The sequence below is a fragment of the Oncorhynchus mykiss genome, chromosome 20, assembly GCF_013265735.2.
Source record: "Oncorhynchus mykiss isolate Arlee chromosome 20, USDA_OmykA_1.1, whole genome shotgun sequence".
Classification (NCBI taxonomy): Eukaryota; Metazoa; Chordata; class Actinopteri; order Salmoniformes; family Salmonidae; genus Oncorhynchus; species Oncorhynchus mykiss.
Window position 1 is genome coordinate 35,064,648 of NC_048584.1, and position 23,979 is coordinate 35,088,626.

Sequence of the window (23,979 nt, forward strand, 5' to 3'; positions counted from 1 at the left end):
TAACTGCTCTAAAGATATAAGTAGTGCATCACGTTTACTAAATGATTTCTCACTGGGCACACACTGGTTAAATCAACATTGTTTCCACGTCATTTCAATGAAATTGCATTGAACCAACGTGGAAAAGACGTTGAATTGACGTCTGTGACCAGTGGGATCACTCTGTTTTTTTATTCAACAGATGACATTATGACAAATTAAATAAACAATTTGCCCTTTTCTCTCAATACTACACCATTTAAAAGGGGCTTGGGAATGTTTGCCATTTTAATAATTTACAATATTAACATTTTAATGCATATTGTTATGCAAATGTGTCTACCAGTGGTCCCAAAACATTTTTTATATGTAAACACAAGATAAGAAAAACAATAATACTGCAAGGCAATTCCAAACCTTGAAGGTAAACATTTAAAAACATATATTTTCTATTTTTTTGCTGATATTTCAGAGACAGTATCATGGAACAGAAAACAGCAATGGTAGAGGTCTGTTCAGGTCCTCTGCCTCAACATAGACACACTATAGCACAAAAATGTTGAACTGATCCGGGTGTGTCCAATGTTAATGGAATTATGCCTGTACCACACCGAGCTGAAATTAGGTCTGAATATTGCTGTCCCCAGTGCCTGTTTGCTATCTCTAGGAAACATTGTCTTGTTGCACTCCCCCGGCCTGGGAGACAACGCAGTGACATGTCTCTCCTCCACAGAGGAACAGAGGCAGGCTGCAGCGGTGGGGAAGGTTAATGAAATGGAGGAGGATGTTGTTACCGTTCTTATTCCGCATCAGAATCCGCTGGACACTCCTGTCAGTGACTAAGACAGGGATGGGTTTCTTTTTTTCTTGGCGGGGAGGTGTCAGCCATGTGATGGGGATGGCGGGGGAGCCGGTGGTGTGGCATCTCAATAGCAGCGCCGTAGAATTGGCGTGTCACTGTGTCAGGAGGAGAGGGACATGTCTCCCAATCTGGTGTGGGGAGTTACTGTCAGCGAGCAGGAGTGTAATAACAATGAGCCAGGGAAATGAGTGTTGCCTCCATGGCGTCAGTCTTCACCACTGTGCTGTGTTCATTTTGTTGGCTGATTAGCCTCTATTCTCAGTGACTAAATAATTAACCAGGTTCTCATCGTGTTTTCTGGGATAAGACAAATGAGTTAAATGTGACACTGAATCCAGTTTGATGTCTTCTTATTGATTAAAAAACAACAACACTGAAAAACACTGAAACCAGTTTTATTTTCCTCGCTAGCATTTGGTCAGAATGAATGCCACGATCCCGGCATCCCTGTCAATGGCCAGCGGTATGGGGAACACTTCTTGTTGGGGAGCTCCGTTCTTTTCACATGTGATGAAGGATTCATCAAAACCCATGGGTCTGAGTCCATAACCTGCATCATTCAGGATGGAAACGTAGTGTGGAATGCAGCAGTTCCTCGGTGTGAAGGTACTGTATAATGTTGTACAATAATCCATACAGTCTGCCAATGTCAGTGGAGTGGGTGGGCACTGGGCATGTCATGTGGACACTGGACATGTCTGCTTTATTGTTGTCTGTTGGTGTAACATTGTAGAGCTGCTGAAAATGTGCTACAATAACTAGTAAAGTTTCCCCTTGACAGTCTACACGGTTACATTCTGCATGCTGTTGCATATGGACGTGTAAGCTCTCTATGTCAGAACATTGCCACTAAAACATGTTCCCCTCTAGCACCTTGTGGAGGACATTTAACAGCTCCAACCGGCGTTCTGCTGTCCCCTGGCTGGCCGGGATACTACAAAGACTCGTTAAACTGTGAATGGGTCATTGAAGCCAGCAAAGATCACGCCATCAAGATATCCTTTGACAGGTTTCTAGCTATTTCAATCATTCCATATGAGATCATCTGCCATGATAAACTACAGAAAAATGCTTGGATGGAATAGTAGCTTCTAATTCACTTCTCTTTTCTTTCTGTCTGTTTCCATGTAGATTCCAGACCGAGGTTAATTATGACACACTGGAGATTCGGGATGGCCCCTCCAACTCCTCTCCTTTAATCGGAGAGTATCATGGCACTCAAGCGCCCCATTTTCTCATTAGCACCAGCAATTACATGTACCTGCTATTCACCACAGACAACAGTCGCTCCAGCGTGGGCTTCCAGATCCGCTACGACAGTGAGTTCTACCGTTTTCATTTGGAAATGTATCCACGGGGCTACCTTTGAAAAGCAGAGGACATTGTGTTGTCAATCCACACATTGTTTCATGGCTACAACTACGTGGTGCAATATAACTTTACTACATGTGCTGTGATGTCAATATTAACTCAGCTTGTGTGTGGGTGTTGTGATCATATTGAAGTAGTGTAGGAGCTGTGAAATTAGATTTACACTTCATTTGGATAACTTGTCTTCATTGGGGTTGTTGCCTGAACAGGACTGCGATTTAAATACCAAAGAATTGGTGATTGCGTAGGGAAACCTAATTTAACTCATTATATCACTAATAATAGCAATAGGCAGTGGTTTGCGATAAGATTATTAAGTAATCTATCAATAATTGAATAGCGAGTCTAATTCTTTCTCCAAATACCAAAATATCTTAGGAATGTTAAAAATGAAAACAAATTACTGCGAAATGAAAGTTATGTCACAAAGGCTGTTTCAATGAATGCTTTAGTGTGCGTTCGTAAATTCAATCTGGAGTGCCAGCTTTCGCTCAGAGTGCCCTCTAGGCGTTCGTAAATTCAGAGCATTGTCAGATTGTCCGTTCTTATTTCGCTCTCATAGCGTTCAGTGCACACTGGTCTGGCCAGAGGAGTAGGGTTGATCCGAGCATGTTGGTTAGGCTGGTTAGGCTGTTTTCATGTTAACTAGAGCATTGGTGACTGTAAATGTGCTGCTGGCAATAATTAAACATTTTGCAAACGTTTACTGACACCGGCCAAATTCAACAGCTGTTGAGCGTTCGGAAATCCATCAGTTATTTTTCCCTCTGGAATTGGAGTAGTTAGCCAGGGCGAATTTACGAATGCACCCTTAGACCGAATGATTTCGTAAATAACATTATACAACGGCTTGATTTAATCCTGGATGCTGATGGGTTAAAATCGCATTCCAGCCAGTGTCTATTCCACAAATTACCACCGGCTAAATCTATGATGTTGAAATGCCTATTTACTCTTTTCCATCTGACTGGGCAATCCACTGTCTCATCAACCCAGCCAGACAATTTATACATTTGATGTCCACTATAAAAAGCACCAAGACATTATCTCCCATTTCTTGTGACAAACATTTAGTTTTCAACAGCAGAGATTTGCATACATGTTGCTGTCTGTCTCTCCGACATTTGCAGCATTGAAGTTCGATCTCCAGCTGTCCCATAGTAATGAACGAGTCGAGAAGAGACAGTTTTTCTCAGCCAGTCGAAATCATGAATCAGTTGCCATTATTTTTCTGGACATATATAAAAAATTTTTACTAGAAAACAGTTCAAACGAAACAAAAATAAGCTAATTCACAATCTTTCCAGCTTCAGTTTGAAGTGATTGTGTTAGCTGTGTTGTTTGAACAATAGTGTCCTGACAAGAGAGCACATTTTCTATGCCAGGCGAAATCGCACATCAGTAGCTCATTGTTATGGATGTTCCAAATAAATGTCACTAGAAAGCAGCTTAAACAAAGCAAATGCAGCTACTTTGCTGTTATTCTGGCTGCACTGTTTGACGTGAATGTAAGTTAGCTGTAGTTGGCTAGCTAGCAAGCAAGGGAAAAGAATGTTGCCAGCCAGTATGTCAATGGAACATTTAGAACAAACAACTGGGTCGCGTCCATAGATATAGAACAAAAGGACTTAACAACTGGGTCGTGTCTCTGGCAACCGAACCGATAGAACGGCTTGGGTAGCAAGCTTAGATTTGTGTTGGGACTATATCTCATGGAAGGATGAAATAGTATGAATACATTAATCAAAATAACGTTTTTTAATGAAAATATGTCAATCATTATTTGAATATGTTGGTAACCTATTGCATAAAAATGATAACACCCGTGCCAATATATCCTCCAAACACGGGCATTATCACTTGTATGTACCACTGTCATCCATCAGTGTACTATGATAGAGAACATGTTCTCTATTTTCTTCTACTTTAAATCAGGCTTCCATACTATACAGTTGAAGTCAGAAGTTTACATACACTTAGGTTGGAGTCATTAAAACTTGTTTTTCAACCACTCCACAAATGTCTTGTTAAAAAACTATAGTTTGGCAAGTTGGTTAGAACATCTACTTTGTGCATGACACAAGTCATTTTTCCAACAATTTTTTACAGACAGATTATTTCACTTATAATTATCTGTATCACAATTCCAGTGGGTCAGAAGTTTACATACACTAAGTTGACTGTGCCTTTAAACAGCTTGGAAAATTCCAGAAAATTATGTATTGGCTTTAGAAGCTTCTGATAGGCTAATTGACATAATTTGAGTCAATTGGAGGTGTACCTGTGGATTTATTACAAGGCCTACCTTCAAACTCCGTGCCTCTTTGCTTGACATCATGGGAAAATCAAAAGAAATCAGCCAAGACCTCAGAAAAACAATTGTAGACCTCCACAAGTCTGGATCATCCTTGGGAGCAATTCCAAATGCCTTAAGGTACCACGTTCATCTGTACAAACAATAGTACGCAAGTATAAACACCATGGGACCACACAGCCATCATACCGCTCAGGAAGGAGACGCGTTCTGTCTCCTAGAGATTAACGTACTTTGGTGCGAAAAGTGCAAATCATTCCCAGAACAACAGCAAAGGACCTTGTGAAGATGCTGGAGTAAACAGGTACAAAAGTATCTATATCCACAGTAAAATTAGTCCTATATCGACATAACCTGAAAGGTCGCTCAGCAAGGAAGAAACCACTGCTCCAAAACCTCCATAAAAAATCAAGACTACGGTTTTTGCAACTGCACATAGGGACAAAGACCATATTTTTTGGAGAAATGTCTTCTGGTCTGATGAAACAAATATAGAACTGTTTGGTCGTAATGACCATCGTTATGTTTGGAGGAAAAATGGGGATGCTTGCAAGCCGAAGAATACCATCCCAACCGTGAAGTAGGGCGGTGGCAGCATCATGTTTTGGGGGTGCTTTGCTGCAGGAGGGACTGGTGCACTTCACAAAATAGATGGCATCACGAGGCAGGAAAATTATGTGGATATATTGAAGCATCATTTCAAGACATCAGTGAGGAAGTTAAAGCTTGGTTGAAAATGGGTCATCCAGATGGACAATGACTGCAAGCATACTTACAAAGTTGTGGCAAAAATGGCTTAAGGACAACAAAGTCAAGGTATTGGAGTGGCCATCACAAAGCCCTGACCTCAATCCTGTAGAACATTTGTGAGCATTTTTATTAAATGTGGGGAATTGTGATAAACTGAATTTAAATGTATTGGTCTAAGGTGTATGTAAATCTCCGACTTCAACTGTATACTCCAATTAATTCCCTAAATGTTTCCTATAATTACATTATTGTAGTTACTATAGTACAATACTGTCTGACATTAGGTGGATGAGACATGACTGCCACGTCCAGAAAAATGGCTGGAAAATATTAATGAAATCTATGATGTTTTCTAAACATATTTGATTTATTGTACTGGGAAAAACTCCTTAATAAAATACATATTTGATTATTATTACAATATTTCTTATGAGGACAACCCTCCACCATGGGATGAAATAGAACGCAAGGGAAAAGGAGAGAGCTCCTTTTTGCTCTCCCTCATGATTTATACAGTAAAGAGCAATTCCGACACCATCTTCTATTGAATTTAAGGCATGAAGGTGGAATTAAATCGTTCTTTCTATCCCCACAGGCGTTATGATGGAAACAGATTCCTGCTTAGATCCCGGGATCCCAGTCAATGGAAAGCGGTTTGGGAACAATTTTGCCATTGGGACCAGGGTGACATTCAGCTGTGATCAAGGCTACACGCTGAGCGACGAGAAACCCATTGTGTGCGAGAGGAACCATCAGTGGAACCACGCACTGCCCAGCTGTGATGGTAGTGTACCCCGATTTAGCACCCTCCAACCCTTCCTTCCTCTCCTTTTCCCTGTTCCTGTCAGGTGCACTGACATGCATTGCAGCACTTACTCAGCCATCACCCCTTCTCCTCACACTCCCCATCCGATTCACAGAGAGAGATGTGGGCGACACAGCGCACTGCTAACCAATCTCTCTGTCTTATCTGGTGGAAAGGGTACGCCTCTTTGACAACCCTAAGGAGCGGAGTTCATTGATTCCTGATGAGAGGAAAGGTAACTGGAATATGCACACTTAAGATAACTTTGAGCGGCAGACAACAGAGAGTCAGAGAGTCGGTAGGCAGGTTGGAGATTCAGCAGGAAGACATAATTCCAACCGTTTATCTCATTTGTTTCCCGCTACTTGGGATAAAAATAACATTGTACAGCATTTTTTTTCTTCCAGTAAATGGAGTCGAGTGTTTGACCATCAGGTTTTAGTCGTCCTATATTATCCTCCATACTACTAGTTTATAAGTTGTATTTTCTATTCTAGTCTTCTATTCTGTTTTCTATTCTACTTTTCTATTCTAGTCTTTTATTCTGTTTCCTTCTGAACTTGACCTTCATGATTGACAGTGGTGGCATTTCCGCATCTCATTCAGATATGTAAAACGTTTTCTTCCGTTTTGTCCCTCTTACTTACTCTATCATTTCACAAGGGGGGTGTAGGCATATGCAATAGACAGGTCCTGTTCTAGGCAAAGATGCTATCTGATTTTTAAATGGGATTTAAAGGATTTTGAGGAATAGATACAATGTTTTATATTAGAATGAGAATTAGTGCACAATCCTTTTTGCGAATGCTGAGAAATAATGAATCACAGAACACAGAATGATCACAGAACATAACATTGATCATCCATCATTGGTTTGTTCTTGTAGTGTCATTCTTAGAACCCTCCTACTTAGAAGTTGCAGCAGGAATGCACGCTTCACTTCCTGTAGAAATGGTCCACTAGTCCTTCACCCTGAGCACCTGCCTCCTCCCCGCCCACTGCTGCGTTTATGGAGGAAGCCGGAGTTCATCTTTTAAGAGTGGGGCCAGCTTTATGATTCTTTTATTTATGACAATGACGGTACTATATGGATTGTTCACGCCCACAATTTGTCTTGTCCATGTCCTTTTGTGATAACTATACCAGAAGTAATTTGTAATGATTTCCAAAGATCCCTCACATTAGGGCAATCAAGTACAAAAAATATATCTTCCTCTCTTCCTTCCAACGGGGTGAATCAGACCTCAGTACATATATAAATGCATGTTGGGATACCATGCAATTATGACATTTTTATTTGTCTCACACTCAAAAGAGCCATCCTCGCTGATTAACTTTCAGTAGTAGCCTTGGGCAAGTATGATAACACACAACATGAGCCCCATTTAATCACCAGCATCTCCATAGCCTACGGAATCGGGTATAATTGCAATTGCCAACTCCATACATTTGTTCATGGGAACCTGTGCTATCTTGGGAATGCCTTTTTTCAGCTATTTTCACAGCATTTAACTGATACTCACACCAATTAAAAATGCTGAGTGACTCAACCTCACAGGCTAGAGGTTGTGGACCTCTGTCTATTCACATACACATTCATGCTACAAATGTCATGCTTCACAAACACGGTAAATACAATTATCCTGTGATACAAACACAGAAGTCATAGTAGATTAGCATATTTCCTTTAAGGCATTCCTTTTACTCATTTTTTCTTTTTATTCATCTCGTAATTAAAGCAGTGACAAGTTGTTGTTTAGACGACTCTGCCTGACTGTCTCCACTGACAGGGTCTTTCCTGTCAGAATTCTGCCTTGGTTATTAAGTTCCCTTTTGATCTTCCCAGACAGACTCACTATCAGCATACAGTATCCCACGTCTTCATCTTACTCAGCCCTAGCTGGGTAAACTCTGAGGCTTTTCATCTGGGAACATGATGTGTCTATGTCTGTGTTTCACACTGTCATCAGGTTTGTCTCTACAAATAACACGGAGGAGAGACTAAAAGTTTGTTTAGAACATTTACTAAGTCCAAAAGAGATCCTCTTACACCCAGGGATATTTTGTTGCAGTCTCTGACCTAGATTCGGGTATCAAACCCACCCGGACTCTTTTTTTTATGTTGCAAATTCTTTGAGCAATTTTCAATGATATTGGCATACTAATCAAAAATCTAATGATACAAGCTCATAATCTTTTGCATCTTTATTTATTTAAATGCTGTTATTAATTTTTCAAAACCCCTGATTGTTACGCAAGAAATTGCATTAATTAATCATTAAAGGGCAACTCCGACACTTTTCGTTATCTTCGCAACAAACTAGTGTCTTCATACACTACTGTTCAAAAGTTTGGGGTCACTTAGAAATGTCCTTGTTTTTGAAAGAAAAGCACATTTTTTTGCCAAAAATAACATAAAATTGATCAGAAATACAGTGTAGACATTAAATGTTGTAAATGACTATTGTAGCTGGAAACGACAGATTTTTTATGGAATGTCTACATACAGTGCCTTGCGAAAGTATTCGGCCCCCTTGAACCTTGCGACCTTTTGCCACATTTCAGGCTTCAAACATAAAGATATAAAACTGTATTTTTTTGTGAAGAATCAACAACAAGTGGGACACAATCATGAAGTGGAACGACATTTATTGGATTTTTCTAACTTTTTTAACAAATCAAAAACTGAAAAATTGGGCGTGCAAAATTATTCAGCCCCCTTAAGTTAATACTTTGTAGCGGCACCTTTTGCTGCGATCACAGCTGTAAGTCGCTTGGGGTATGTCTATCAGTTTTGCACATCGAGAGACTGACATTTTTTTCCATTCCTCCTCGCAAAACAGCTCGAGCTCAGTGAGGTTGGATGGAGAGCATTTGTGAACAGCATTTTTCAGTTCTTTCCACAGATTCTCGATTGGATTCAGGTCTGGACTTGGCCATTCTAACACCTGGAAATGTTTATTTTTGAACCATTCCATTGTAGATTTTGCTTTATGTTTTGGATCATTGTCTTGTTGGAAGACAAATCTCTGTCCCAGTCTCAGGTCTTTTGCAGACTCCATCAGGTTTTCTTCCAGAATGGTCCTGTATTTGGCTCCATCCATCTTCCCATCAATTTTAACCATCTTCCCTGTCCCTGCTGAAGAAAAGCAGGCCCAAACCATGATGCTGCCACCACCATGTTTGACAGTGGGGATGGTGTGTTCAGCTGTGTTGCTTTTACGCCAAACATAACGTTTTGCATTGTTGCCAAAAAGTTCAATTTTGGTTTCATCTGACCAGAGCACCTTCTTCCACATGTTTGGTGTGTCTCCCAGGTGGCTTGTGGCAAACTTTAAACAACACTTTTTATGGATATCTTTAAGAAATGGCTTTCTGCTTGCCACTCTTCCATAAAGTCCAGATTTGTGCAATATACGACTGATTGTTGTCCTATGGACAGAGTCTCCCACCTCAGCTGTAGATCTCTGCAGTTCATCCAGAGTGATCATGGGCCTCTTGGCTGCATCTCTGATCAGTCTTCTCCTTGTATGAGCTGAAAGTTTAGAGGGACGGCCAGGTCTTGGTAGATTTGCAGTGGTCTGATACTCCTTCCATTTCAATATTATCGCTTGCACAGTGCTCCTTGGGACGTTTAAAGCTTGGGAAATCTTTTTGTATCCAAATCCGGCTTTAAACTTCTTCACAACAGTATCTCGGACCTGCCTGGTGTGTTCCTTGTTCTTCATGATGCTCTCTGCGCTTTTAACGGACCTCTGAGACTATCACAGTGCAGGTGCATTTATACGGAGACTTGATTACACACAGGTGGATTGTATTTATCATCATTAGTCATTTAGGTCAACATTGGATCATTCAGAGATCCTCACTGAACTTCTGGAGAGAGTTTGCTGCACTGAAAGTAAAGGGGCTGAATAATTTTGCACGCCCAATTTTTCAGTTTTTGATTTGTTAAAAAAGTTTGAAATATCCAATAAATGTCGTTCCACTTCATGATTGTGTCCCACTTGTTGTTGATTCTTCACAAAAAAATACAGTTTTATATCTTTATGTTTGAAGCCTGAAACGTGGCAAAAGGTCGCAAAGTTCAAGGGGGCCGAATACTTTCGCAAGGCACTGTAGGCATACGGAGGCCCAATATCAGCAACCATCACTCCTGTGTTCCAATGTTGTGTTATGTAATCCAAGTTTATCATTTTAAAAGGCTAATTGATCATTATAAAACCCTTTTGCAATTATGTTAGCACAGCTGAAAACTGTTGTTCTGATTAAAGAAGCAATAAAACTGGCCTTCTTTAGACTAGTTGAGTATCTGAAGCATCGGCGTTTGTGGGTTCGATTACAGGCTCAAAATGGCCAGAAATAAAGAACGTTCTTCCAAAACTCATCAGTCTATTCTTGTTCTGAGAAATGAAGGCTATTCCATGCGAGAAATTGCAAAGAAACTGAAGATCTCGTACAATGCTGTGTACTAATCCTTCCACAGAACAGAGCAAACTGGCCCTAACCAGAATAGAAAGAGGAGTGGGAGGCCCCGGTGCACAACTGAGCAAGAGGACAAGTACATTAGAGTGTCTAGTTTGAGAAATAGACGCCTCACAAGTCCTCAAATGGCATCTACATTAATTACATAGTACCCCAAAACACCAGTCTCAATGTCAACAGTGAAGAGGCGACTCCGGGATGCTGGCCTTCTAGGCAGAGTTGCAACTAAACAGCCATATCTCAGACTTGCCAAAAAAAAAAGATTAAGACGGGTTAAAAGAACACAGTACTGGACAGAGGAACTCTGCCTAGAAGGCCAGCATCCCGGAGTCGCCTCTTCACTGTTGACGTTGAGACTGGTGTAATGCTTTTCTTTCAAAAACAAGGAAATTTCTACATTTTGTGAAAATAAACGTTAAAAAGTTATCCCAATGACATCATAAAAGGTTTAAACATTTTAAAAACAGTGATTTTCAAACATGAGATTTGCAGTGACATGGGGTGCAAGAAAATACCCTCCCTCTGGCTAGAAACACGTTGCACGGCCTCCCGGGTGGCGCAGTGGTTAAGGGCACTGTACTGCAGTGCCAGCTGTGCCACCAGAGACTCTGGGTTCGCGCCCAGGCTCTGTTGTAACCGGCCGCGACCGGGAGGTCTGTGGGGCAATGCACAATTGGCCTAGTGTTGTCCGGGTTAGGGAGGTCTTGGCCGGTAGGGATATCCTTGTCTCATTGCGCACCAGCGACTCCTGTGGCAGGTGCACGGTGTTTCCTCTGACACATTGGTGCGGCTGGCTTCCGGTTTGGATGCGCGCTGTGTTAAGAAGCAGTTTATTGGAGGACGAATGACTTTCAACCTCCGTCTCTCCCGAGCCCGTACGGGAGTTGTAGCGATGAGACAAGATAGTAGCTACTAAACAATTGGATACCACGAAATTGGGGAGAAAAAGGGGTGAAAGAAAAAGAAAGAAACACGTTGCAGATTTGAAAACCAACATTTAAAAAAATAGGACCTTTTAATATATTTTTAACCACAGATCATAGAAATGCCCTACATATGTAGACACTGGTTTGGTGCTGGAGATAATGAATATGAGATTGAAAAGTAGCAGAGTATAATGGAAATGTTCTCAAAATAGTTGAGTTTAAAAAACGATGCCTCATTCATGATGTTTCATTTTGTTTCCCTTAGCGTTGTGTGGTGGTTATATCTTTGGTAAAAAAGGAACCATACTCTCCCCTGGGTTTCCTGATTTCTACCCAAACTCATTGAACTGCACATGGACAATAGAGGTGTCTCATGGCAAAGGTAAGCCTCACGAATAGCTGTCTAATGTAAGTACCAACCAATAATTTGTTGCAGCAACTGAGTGAGTAAAATCCGCTGTGACTGGCCCTACAGCACCCCATTTGAATGATGAGTCTCTATATTCTCATTAACATTAAGCCCCAGCCCTCCCTTAGGGCTGGTGTGACGTGGAGACAGGGTTTTTGATGTGTGACTTAGAGAGGCCTAATCTTATCTGAAACTCTCCAGGAGTGCAGCTGCTCTTCCATACGTTCCACCTGGAGGACTCCCATGATTACCTCCTCATCACAGAGGACGGCAGCTTCACGGAACCCGTGGCCCGGCTCACTGGCTCCGTCCTGCCCCCCTCCATCAAGGCCGGCTTGTTTGGAAACTTTAGCGCCCAGCTCCGCTTTGTCTCCGACTTCTCCATGTCCTATGAAGGTTTCAACATGTCCTTCTCAGGTGGGTGTCACATATTGTGTATAAAGGGTAATCAGTTGTTGCGGATACATTTTAAGAGTTCCTTTCATGTAGATTCAAAGATATGAGGTCACTGCAGTGATTAACATTGGTGTAAAGTACTTAAGTAAAAATACTTTAAAGTACTACTTGAGTTGTTTATTTAGGGTAACTGTACTTTACTTTATTATTCATATTTTTGACTACTTTTACTTCACTGCATTCCTTAAGAAAATATTGTACTTTTTACTCCATACATTTTCCCCGACACCCAAAAGTACTTGTACCATTTGGAATGCTTAGCAGGACAGGACAATGGTCCAATTCATGCACTTATCAACAGAACATCCCTGGTCATCCCTTCAGCCTCTGATCTGGCGGACTCACTAAACACAGATGCTTCATTTGTAAATGATGTTGGAATGTTGGTGCTGTCTGATTTGCTTAATAATATAAAGAATTTGAAATTATGTATACTTTTACTTTTGATACTTAAGTATATTTTAGTAATTACATTTACTTTTGATACTTAAGTATATTTTAAACCAAATACTTTTAGACATTTACTCAAGTAGAATTTTACTGGGTGACTTTCAATTTTGTCATTTTCTATTAAGTTTATCTTTACTTTTACTCAAGTATGACAATTGGGTACTTTTTCCACCACTGGGTATTAGAACACTGTTTTTGATGAAAAATGGATTAGGAACCCAGCCGACTATTAAGTCAATGTGAAGCAGTAACAGTTGAGACGTCATTAGATCAAATACTGAAATAGTTGGTATTTATTTATAGTGCAGGTGATGGAGAAGACTGGCTCCAGAGATATACATATCTACAAAGATATACATACTTCAAACATGACAAAAATACTTAAAGGCTGTGTTTTGTTTCATATGTGTACAACAGCTGATGAAATGAACACTGTAAAAGTGTAATAAAAATGTGATCACTGTTATTTTTGATAGTTGCTGGTTGGAAACACAATCTACACATGATCTTCTAAACAGCAGGTTTTGCATGGATGGAGTTTTGGCTTGCCTGGTGACATCATCGGGTGGTATAAGTGAATCGACCAATAACAATACGATTTCCGAACCTCTTTGCCAATTACAGATAGTTTTCTGGTTACAGTGCATTCGGAAAGTATTCATTTCCCTTGACTCTTTCCACATTTTGTTATGTTGCAGCCTTAATCTAAAATTGATTAAATTGTTTTTTCCCCCTCATCAATCTACACGTAAAACCCCATAATGACAAAGCAAAAATAGTTTTTTTGAAATTTTGGCAAATGTATTAGGAAAACCCCCCAGAAATATTACATTTACATAAGTATTCAGACTCAGTACTTTGTTGAAGTACCTTTGGCAGCGATTACAGCCTCGAGTGTTCTTGGGTATGACGCTACAAGCTTAGCACACATGTATTTGGGGAGTTTCTCCCATTCTTCTCTGCAGATCCTTTCAAGCTCTGTCAGGTTGGATAGGGAGCGTTGCTGCACAGCTATTTTCAGGTCTCTCCAGAGATTTCAATCAGGTTCAAGTCCGGGTTCTGGCTGGGCCACTCATGCACATTCAGAGACTTGTCCCGAAGTCACTCCTGCATCCTGAGGTCCTAAGCGCTCTGGAGCAGGTTTTAATCAAGGATCTCTCTGTTCTTTGCTCCGTTCATCTTTTCCTCAATCCTAACTAGTGTCCCTATCCTTGCTGCCGAAAAACATCCCCACAGCATGATGCTGGCACCGCCATGGTTCACTGTAGGGATGGTGCAAGGTTTCCTCCAGACGTAACGCTTGGCATTCAGTCCAAAGAGAAACAAGATTCTCTGGTCTGAGAGTCATGAGCCTTTTACTGAGGAGTCGCTTTGGTCTGGCCACTCTACCATAGAGGCCTGATTGGTAGAGTGCTGCAGAGATGGTTGTCCTTCTGGAAGGTTCTCCCATCTCCACAGAGGAACTCTGGAGCTGTCAGAATGACCATCGGGTTCTTGGTCACCTCCCTGACCAAGGCCCTTCTCCCCTGATTGCTCAGTTTGGCTGGGTGGCCAGGTCTAGGTAGAGTCTTGGTGGTTCCAAACTTCTTCCATTTAAGAATGATGGAGGCCACTGCATTCTTGGGGTCCTTCAATGCTGCAGACATTTTTTGGTACCCTTCCCCAGATCTGTGCCTCGACACAATCGTGTCTCAGAGCTCTACAGACAATTCCTTCGACCTCATGGCTTAGTTTTTGCTCTGACATGCACTGTCAACTGTGGGACCTTATATAGACAGGATTGTGCCTTTCCAAATCATGTCCTGTCAATTCAATTTACTGCAGGTGACTCCAATCAAGTTGTAGAAACATCTCCAGAACGATCAATGTAAACAGGATGCACCTGAACTCAATTTCGAGTCGCATAGCAAAGGGTCTGAATACTTTAATATGCATTTTCAATGTAAATGTAAATACCTATTTTCGCTTTGTCATTATGCGGTATTGTGTGTAGAATGATGAGGAAATAAATGAATTTAATACATTTTAGAATAAGGCTGTAATATAACAACATGTGGAGAAAGGGAAAGGGTCTGAATACCTTCTGAATGCACTGTATTGTAAATATCCATTCCATTTGTCTCCTCCATTCAAGGATTGATCCACTCTGTGTTTAATGCATTGCTTTTGCGCCCTTCCCCTCCCCACTCAGACAACTCCTAGACAGTCCTCGCAAATGTCTTGAGAAAATGTGTCGTTTTTTGGTAAATTACTATTTTTGTTTATTTTTGACCATTTTAATGGAAAACTATCACAGTAAGTTACCGTAACTGTTACCCAGAAACTATTTGATATTGAGATAAAAATGGCTGCATTGGGCCTTCAAACTTGGTTGCAAAATAATAAACTTGCTCTGCCAATAATATAATAACCCGACTCGAGTACAAAGACAAAAGCACTTCAAACACAGGGCAAAATGCCCATAAACATCTGAGTATGGCAGAGCTATAGTAACAGCATATTACCTAGACAAACAGCCCTGCATGAGGATTAGGGAATCCTAAATAATAACCCCATTACCAGGGATAAATCGTTTATACCTTTACATAGGTAAATTCCCACAGAACAATGATAACACACTTTAAAGTTATTGCAATTACCCAATGAACATTCCAGTGGTCAACACGTTTATGAAAAAAAAAACATTATTAGCATAAACATTAACATTTCCAATAAACAATGACAACACCTCAGAGAAACGGGAGAAACCTAATAATGAGAGACGTGCCTAACGCTTCGATCACACCGACAGTGTAGAAGTTACGCAGCATCATCTGGGTACTGTTTGTGTGTAACAAAAGTTCAACATTCACCTTCTGCTACCATTTCTGTCAAGTCGTCCACGCATACAGTTTGACGCATACGTTCGATAAATACAACATATGCATCACACATAACGTACTACAACTACCTCTGCAAGGCTGCAAGGCAAATGCAGTGTTCTATTGGGAATTAATGTACTTCTGCTGTACCAAAATGCAGTGATGATGTCGGTGTGATCGAAGCGTAAAGCTGTGGTCTTCACCGGTGAGCTCAAGTAGGAGCCAGTTCACGTTGGTGGTGAGTAGAGACCAGGACAGGTTGGCTTTATCAAACAGAGGTAATACTAACATTTCTAAATAAATAATAATAATAATAATAATTACTAATTATGAGGCTTTCTGAAGGCTCCATAGTTTCCCCAAATTGTGCTGAAAAACAGTTCATTTCTCGGAGCTTCATTATTTGTTCGCAGTACACATTAGTGACATCTGCTGGTCAGCAATAAATATCAGTGTGTGAACATCAGATAGATGTTTATTTCTCCAGATTTCAGAGATTCCAAGTTCCGTCTTGCATGTGAACTCGGTAGAAGTTAACTGCTTAGGCTCATCACAATGACAGTTTTGCATTTTGGTACACAAGAAGTACATTATTTTCCAATGAAAAGCTGCGTTTACCTTGCACGATTGCGTTGCTGAGCATTCTGATGCTTGCGTACCATTTTGCGTAAAAACACTGTAGATGAGATCGAGGCGCAAGCAATTTCGATACATGCTTTGAAGCTCCGGAATCAATCGTAACATCACTTATGATAACCAGACCATTTTACTGACCAAACTTTGATTACAAAACACACAAAGGATAGCATGGTTAGCAAGCAATGTTCATACTAGCTGAGCATTCTCAGCTCCACCATATGTAGGCTATGTAATTGTGTCGATTAGTTTTGGCGGAGTGACATCAGACGATACTGTAAAAATTTCCATTCTTTAAATCGTACCTATGTTTGTCCTGTGTAAAGTCGGTGCTACTGGATAAAAACGTCATTCAATGTGACTAAATTGCACCGCGTAATCCACTGTTTTCCAATCAAGTATGAAGTTAGTGACTTAAAACATGCTCAATACTTTAAGAACTATCAATTGTGTCATGCTTACTTTGTACCTGTGCTTCTCTTGATTGTAGTCAGTGGGAGTTGGCATCCATAGTTTTTGATTTTAAAAAAATTGCCTCTACGCATCCCCTGACAAAACTACTAAATATTCCGTGCAATGACGGGTTGCTCTTTATCTGTTATCTGCTCCCTTGGCGAAGGTCGCTTAAAATGTGATTTTAATCCCAAAATATGGATCGCAACACCCAAAGAAAATAATGCCTTAACACAGGACAAACATAGGTAGGCTACAAGACATTCATTTAGGACTCTTATGACTCAATGTAGTTGGAGGTATACTCCACCAAAACTCAACTCCATTGTAATAGTGGAGTTGAGACTTCTCAGCTATGCTAGTACAAAACAATTAGTCTGTTTGTGTTGGGAGAGGCCCAACAGGTGTTGATAACTCAAAGGCATATCATCACACATTGTTATTTTCTAAAAACCTCTTAAGGATCGGACCCTTTTTTACATTGTCGCCTAAAATAGCATACCCAAACCTAGCTGCCTGTACTGTAGCTCAGGATCTGAAGCAAGGATATGCATATTCTTGATACCATTTGAAAGGAAACACTTTGAAGTTTGTGTAAATGTGAAATTAATGTAGGAGAATATAACACATTAGATCTGGGGAAATATAATACAAAGAAAAAAACATGCTTTGTTTTGTTTTTTGTTCCATCTTTGAAATGCAAGCGAAAGGTTACAATGTATTAGGTTAGGTATTAGGTTAGGCGCAATTTCAATTTTGGCCACTAGCTGGTATCAGTGTATGTGCAAAGTTTTACACTGATCCAATGAACCATTACATTTCTGTTTAAAATGTTGTTCAGGTCTGCCCAAATGTGCCTAATTGGTTTATTGATACATTTTCAAGTTCATAACTGTGCACTCTCCTTAAACAATAGCATGGTATTATTTCACTGTGATAGCTACTGTAAATTGGACAATGCAGCTAGATTGACAAGAATTTAAGCAGACATTTAGAAATAAAAGATGCCAATTTGAAAAAGAAGCCACTGGCATTTTTTGAGCAAGAATTAAGACAACTTTTGAGTAGTAAGACATGTATAAAAGCAACAGATACCATTAATAAGAAGGGATTAGAAGTGTTGTATAGGGTGAGCTACCGAGTGGCTAGGACAGGCAAGCCCTATACTATTGTGGAGGACTTAATTCTTCCTGCTGCCACCAATATGGCTGGGGGAAAAGGCCAAAAAAACTACATAGACAATGCCTTCATCAAACAATACTGTTTCACGAAGCATCAGTGACACGGCAGGAGATGTTTTGAAACAATTACTGCTTTGCATACAAGCCGGTGAATTCTATGTGTTACAGCTGGATGAGTCAACAGACGTGGTGGGCACAGCTCCTGCTATATGTCTGTTACGTTTATGGGGGGTCAATTAAGGAAGACATCCTCTTCTGCAAACCACTGGAAACAAGGACAACAGGAGAGGATATTTTTTAAGTACCGGAAAGCTTTGTGACATCAAATGAACTTTGGTGGTCAAGATGTGTTGTCATCTCTACTGATGGTGCAAAAGCCATGACAGGGAGACATAGTGGAATGGTAACGCGCGTGCAAGCAGTTGCTCCCAATGCCACTTGGGTACACTGCAGCATCCACCAAGAGGCTCTGCTGCCAGGGGAATACCTGACAGCTTGAAATACGTTTTGGACACTACAGTGAAAATGGTTAACTTTGTTAAAGCAAGGCCCCTGAACTCTTGTGTATTTTCTGCACTATGCAATGATATGGGCAGCGACCATACAGAAGTGTGCTGGTTATCAAGGGGCAAAGTATTGACACGGTTTTTTTTTCAATTGAGAGACGAGCTTGAAGTTTTCTTCACTGACCATAATTTTCACTTGTCTGACCGCTTGCATGATGACGAGTTTCTCACACGACTGGCCTATCTGGGTGAAGTTTTTTCTCGCCTGAATGATCTGAATCTGGGATTACAGGGACTCTCCGCAACTATATTCAATGTGCGGGACAAAATTGAGTCTATGATTAAGAAGTTGGAGCTCTTCTCTGTCTGAATGAATAAAGACCATCCTCAATGCCCTGCCTCCAGTCCACTTACCGATATCTGTATAAGAGAGCCTCATCGAAATTGCGACCAGTGGTTCTATGAAAATGGAATTTAATCAGAAGCCACTGCCAGATTTCTGGATTGGGCTGCGCTCAGAGTATCATGCCTTGTCAAATTGCGCTGTTAAGACACTGATGCCCTTTTCAACCACGTACCTATGTGGGTTCTCGGCCCTCATTAGCATGAAAACTAAATACAGGCACATACTGTGGGTGGAAAATTATTTAAGACTGAGACTCTCCAATTCAACCCAACATTGCAGAGTTATGTGCATCCTTTCAAGCACACCCTTCTCATTAACCTGTGATGAGTTATTCACAATTTTGATAAACAAATATAATTTTATATGTAAGATGGCTAAATAAAGAGCAAAATTATTGATTGTTATTATATTATTATTTGTGCCCTGGTCCTATAAGAGTTCTTTGTCACTTCCCACGAGCCGGGTTGTGACAAGAATTCACACCTATTTTTATGTTTAATAAATGTATCTAATAGTGTGTGTGTGGCAGGCTTACAATGATGGCAAAATCAACATTTGAGAGTGTGCTGACCCTGGTGCTAGAGGGGATATGCGGCTGGAGGTTGAAAGTTTGAAGGGGTACGGGACTATAAAAAGTTTGGGAACCACTGCTGTAGAGGTTACAAGGCACACACATATTGAGCCATATATAAAAAATATATATTTCAACATTTAAAAAAACTAAATGATACTACAATCAAATGATTGTAAATCTGTATTTTAGTACTATTTTTTTTTATTTTTTTAGAGCTTTTTTTTTTTGCAAAAATAAGTTTGTTTTGGTACATTTGTTTTCCAGATAACATTATTTAAATGAAGTTGACATTTTGCTGTGATTGTTTTGTTTTTTTCAAATAGTTTATTTTTTGGGTCAAAATGACCCCAGTTAAATTATGTTAGCAGTTTGAGGGTTAGGAAACATGTTGGTGTATTCCACAGAGTACAGCCTAGAGCCTTGTGAAGATCCAGGAGTGCCAGCCTACAGTCGGCGAGTTGGGTTCCAGTTTGGAGTGGGGGACTCGCTCATTTTTTCCTGCTTCCCGGGTTATCGTTTGGAGGGGGACCACAAGATCACTTGCCTGGGGGGAGGCCGGAGGGTCTGGAGTGGAGCCCTGCCAAGGTGTGTGGGTAGGTGGACACATGCTTTCATTTCATTTGGACAAACTGAGAATACTTGTACTTTGAAATAACTTGTACTGTACTTTGCCAAAGGCAGGAGAAGGAGCTATACTGAGCATACAGTATAATGCAAGTCCATGAGCTAGTTTCTAATGATTGATTTCCCTACATTTCTGAATATTGTCAAATGGTTAACTTACAATATCAAAAATATTACCCAACTGCTTCCAGTTAAGCATACTTCTATAAGCAGAGCATGAAACCAGGGCAGAGTTAGAAACCACAAATGATCTGGCTGTCATTTTGTCATCCCCTACAAAGAGCCATGTGTTTTCTCATAAAAAGTTCAGTAGAGAGAATTAGGCAATAACCCCACGAGAACCGAACTAGAGTTTAAACTCACATGGCTCAAGGTCTACAGGCAGAATTTGCTTTTATACCTGAGGTACATCAGAATATTAACTACAAGGACATCCAGTCCCAGCACAGCCCCGAGCCTTGGTGACCAACACACACTTAATGCAGAGAGCTGTTCATTAATTCATATTCCCCTCAAGTTTCTGTTGTGGAGATTCATCAAAATTCCAGCAGGGGAAACATCTGATTGGCCCATCAGTGGATAACAGGTCGCAGCTGCTGAAGTATTCTGGGTTCAACCTGCTGAACATTTGTGGTGAACTCTCCTCTTAGGGTTAAACGGCTCCTTTAATGCCCCTATTCAGATTCATAACAGACAGATATGACTTTTCTCACAGGTCTTCTCTCTCTCTCTCTCTCTCTATCTCTCTCTCTCTCTCTCTCTCTCTCTCTCTCTCTCGTTTTCTGGAATGAGCAGCGTCTAGTGTGTAGGGAAATATATGACAGTTCTCTAAAGATATTTTTTCTGACTTTAAACCCAGATTGCCATGAAATGTCTTAATATCATATTCTCTCTCTCTCTTGCTTATTTTCTCTCTCGCTCTCACTTTCTCTCGCTCTGTCTCTCTGCCTAGCTGAATGTGGGACCACTACCGTTGGGAGCGAGGGGGTTCTGCTATCACCCAATTACCCATCCAATTATGACAATAACCATGAGTGCATTTACCGCATTGAGACGGAGGCAGGGAAGGGCATCCGTGTCACGACCACTAACTTCCTGCTCCATGAGGGGGATTACCTGAAGGTGAGTCTCACATCACTCATACACAACACTGGATATTTACTCCGCAGATGTTACATATCAATACATCCCAATGCATAGTCTTCTCACTGCAAGGTGATCAAATAGTTCATAAAGGACTCGATGTGAGACTTTTTCACTGCAGCATCAACTTTTTGAATGCAGTTATGGTCCAATGTAAACCCGTAAGAGACCAGAGGTAGTGACTCAGTCAAATCATGAATTATTAATGCCTTCATTAAAATTACATGATGCCAGAGCTTGAGGCATAGAGAGGCCAATGAGAAAATGTGTATCAAATCTTACAGTAGTGCATAACAACATAATAACTGGTTATAAAGTGGCGGGATTGTCCTTTAAAATTCTGTTCAATCTCTTTAAACAGAAAATCTAATCAAACTTTATTGGTCACATGCGCTGAATACAACAGGTGTAGACTTTACAGTGAAATGCTTACTTATGAGCCCATTCTCAGCAATGCAGAGTTTAAAAAAAGTTTGAAAAATATTTTCTCAATAAAAAGGAAATAGTAACACAATAAAATAACAATAACGAGACTATATACAAGGAGCTCTGTTACTAAGTCAATGTGCAGGGGTACGAGGTAGTTAAGGTAATTGAGGTAATACAGTACATGTGGGTAGTGGTAAAAGTGACCCCTAGGCAACCAGGGTGTGTGTCTGTGTGTGTGTGTGTGTGTGTGTGTGTGTGTGTGTGTGTGTGTGTGTGTGTGTGTGTGTGTGTGTGTGTGTGAGCGTATATGTATTGTGTGTGTCTTCAATATGTGTGTGTGTGAGCGTATGTATTGTGTGTGTGTGTGTTGGAGTGTCAGTGTACAGTAGTGTGTGTGAGTGTGTGGGTAGAGTCTTGTGAGTGTGCATAGAGCAGGTGCAGGAGAGTCAGTGCAAAACAATTAAGATAAATAAAGAAATAATAAAGGGTGTTAATGTAAATAGTCCATTTCGTTAAATGTTCAGCAACCTTATGGTCCCAGACTTGGCGCTTAGGTACCCCTTGCCGTGCGGTAGCAGAGAGAACAGTCTATGACTTGGGTGGCTGGAGTCTTTGACAATTTTTAGGCTCTTCCTCTCAAACCGCCTGGTATAGAGGTCCTGGATGGCAGTGATGCACTGGGCTGTACGCACTACCCTCTGTAAAGCCTTGCGGTTGGCTAACGTTACCAGTCAAGATCCTCTCAATGCTGCAGCTGTATAACTTTTTCAGGGGGTATAGGCGGTGTCATGCCCTCTTCATGACTGTGTTGGTGTGTTTGGACCATGATAGGTCCTTAGTGATGTGGACACCGAGGAACTTGAAGCTCTCGACCCGCTCCACTACAGCCCCGTCGATATGAATGGGGGCATGTTCGGCCCTCTGTTTCCTGTAGTCCACGATAAGCATCTTTGTCTTGCCCACGTTAAGGGAGAGGTTGTTGTCCTGGCACCACACTGCCAGGTCTCTGACCTCCTTCCTGTAGGCTGTGTCATCGTTGTCGGTGATCAGCCCTACCACCGTCTTGTCTTCGGCACTTTATGATGGTGTTGGATTCATGTGTGGCCACGCAGTCGTGGGTGAACAAGGAGTACAGGAGGGGACTCTCACCACCAGAGGGCAGCCCATCAGGAAGTCCACGATCCAGTTGCAGAGGAAGGTGCATGATGAGTTTAATGTTGAGCTTGGTGATGAACTTTGATGTCACTATGGTGTTCAACACTAAGCTGTAGTTAATGAACAGCATTCTCACGTAGGTGTTCCTTTTCTCCTGGTGGGAAAGTGCAATGTGGAGTGCAATAGAGAGTCATCTGTGGATCTGTTTGGGCGGCATGCGAATTGGAGTGGGTCCAGGGTTTCTGGGTTGATGGGTAGCGTTTTGGGTAGCCTTCCACAAGCTTCCCACACTAAGTTGGGTGAATTTTGACCCATTCCTCCTGACAAAGCTGGTGTAACTGAGTCAGGTTTGTAGTCCTCTTTGCTTGCACACCATTTTTCAGTTCTGTCCTCAAATTTTCTATAGGATTGAGGTCAGGACTTTGTGATGGCCACTCCAATACCTTGACTTTGTTGTCCTTACCATTTTGCGACAACTTTGGAAGTATGCTTGGGGTCATTGTCCATTTAGAAGACCCATTTGCGACCAAGCTTTAACTGGTGTATTGAGATGTTGCTTCAATATATCCACATCATTTTCCTGTCTCATGTTGCCATCTATTTTGTGCAGTGCACCAGTCCCTTCTGCAGCAAAGCACCCCCACAACATGATGTGCCACCCCCGTGCTTCACAGTTGGGATGGTGTTCTTCGGCTTGCAAGCTTCCCCCTTTTTACTCCAAACATAACGATGTTCAATAGGGCCAAACAGTTCTATTTTTGTTTCATCAGACCAGAGCACATTTCTCCAAAAAGTATGGTCTTTGTCCCCATGTGCAGTTGCAAACCATTGTCTGGCTTTTTTATGGCGGTTTTGGAGCAGTGGCTTCTTCCTTGCTGAGCAGCCTTTCGGGTTATGTTGATATAGGACTCGTTTTACTGTGGATATAGATACTTTGGTACCTATTTCCTCCAGCATCTTGGCAAGGTCCTTTGCTGTTGTTCTGGGATTGATTTGCACTTTTCACACCAAAGTACTTTCATCTCTAGGAGACAGAACGCGTCTCCTTCCTAAGCGGTATGATTGCTGCGTGGTCCCATGGTGTTTATACTTGCATACCATTGTTTATACAGATGAACATGGTACCTTCAGGCATTTGGAAATTGCTCCCAAGTATGAACCAGACTTGTGGAGGTCTAAAATTGTTTTTCTGAGGTCTCGGCTG

The 23,979-nt window shown here is 41.1% G+C and overlaps 1 protein-coding gene across 1 annotated transcript in view; it reads left to right on the forward strand.

The window, feature by feature from the left end:
* The window catches only part of LOC110499391 (CUB and sushi domain-containing protein 1), a 412,624-nt gene that overhangs the window by 297,879 nt on the left and 90,766 nt on the right, over nt 1–23,979 (forward strand). Inside the window, exons 15-22 of the mRNA XM_021576507.2 lie at nt 1,253–1,447; nt 1,712–1,850; nt 1,973–2,160; nt 5,872–6,060; nt 11,758–11,874; nt 12,103–12,318; nt 19,829–20,017; nt 21,001–21,170. Coding sequence (XP_021432182.2) covers nt 1,253–1,447; nt 1,712–1,850; nt 1,973–2,160; nt 5,872–6,060; nt 11,758–11,874; nt 12,103–12,318; nt 19,829–20,017; nt 21,001–21,170 — 1,403 coding nt within the window. The remainder of the gene's footprint in view (nt 1–1,252; nt 1,448–1,711; nt 1,851–1,972; nt 2,161–5,871; nt 6,061–11,757; nt 11,875–12,102; nt 12,319–19,828; nt 20,018–21,000; nt 21,171–23,979) is intronic.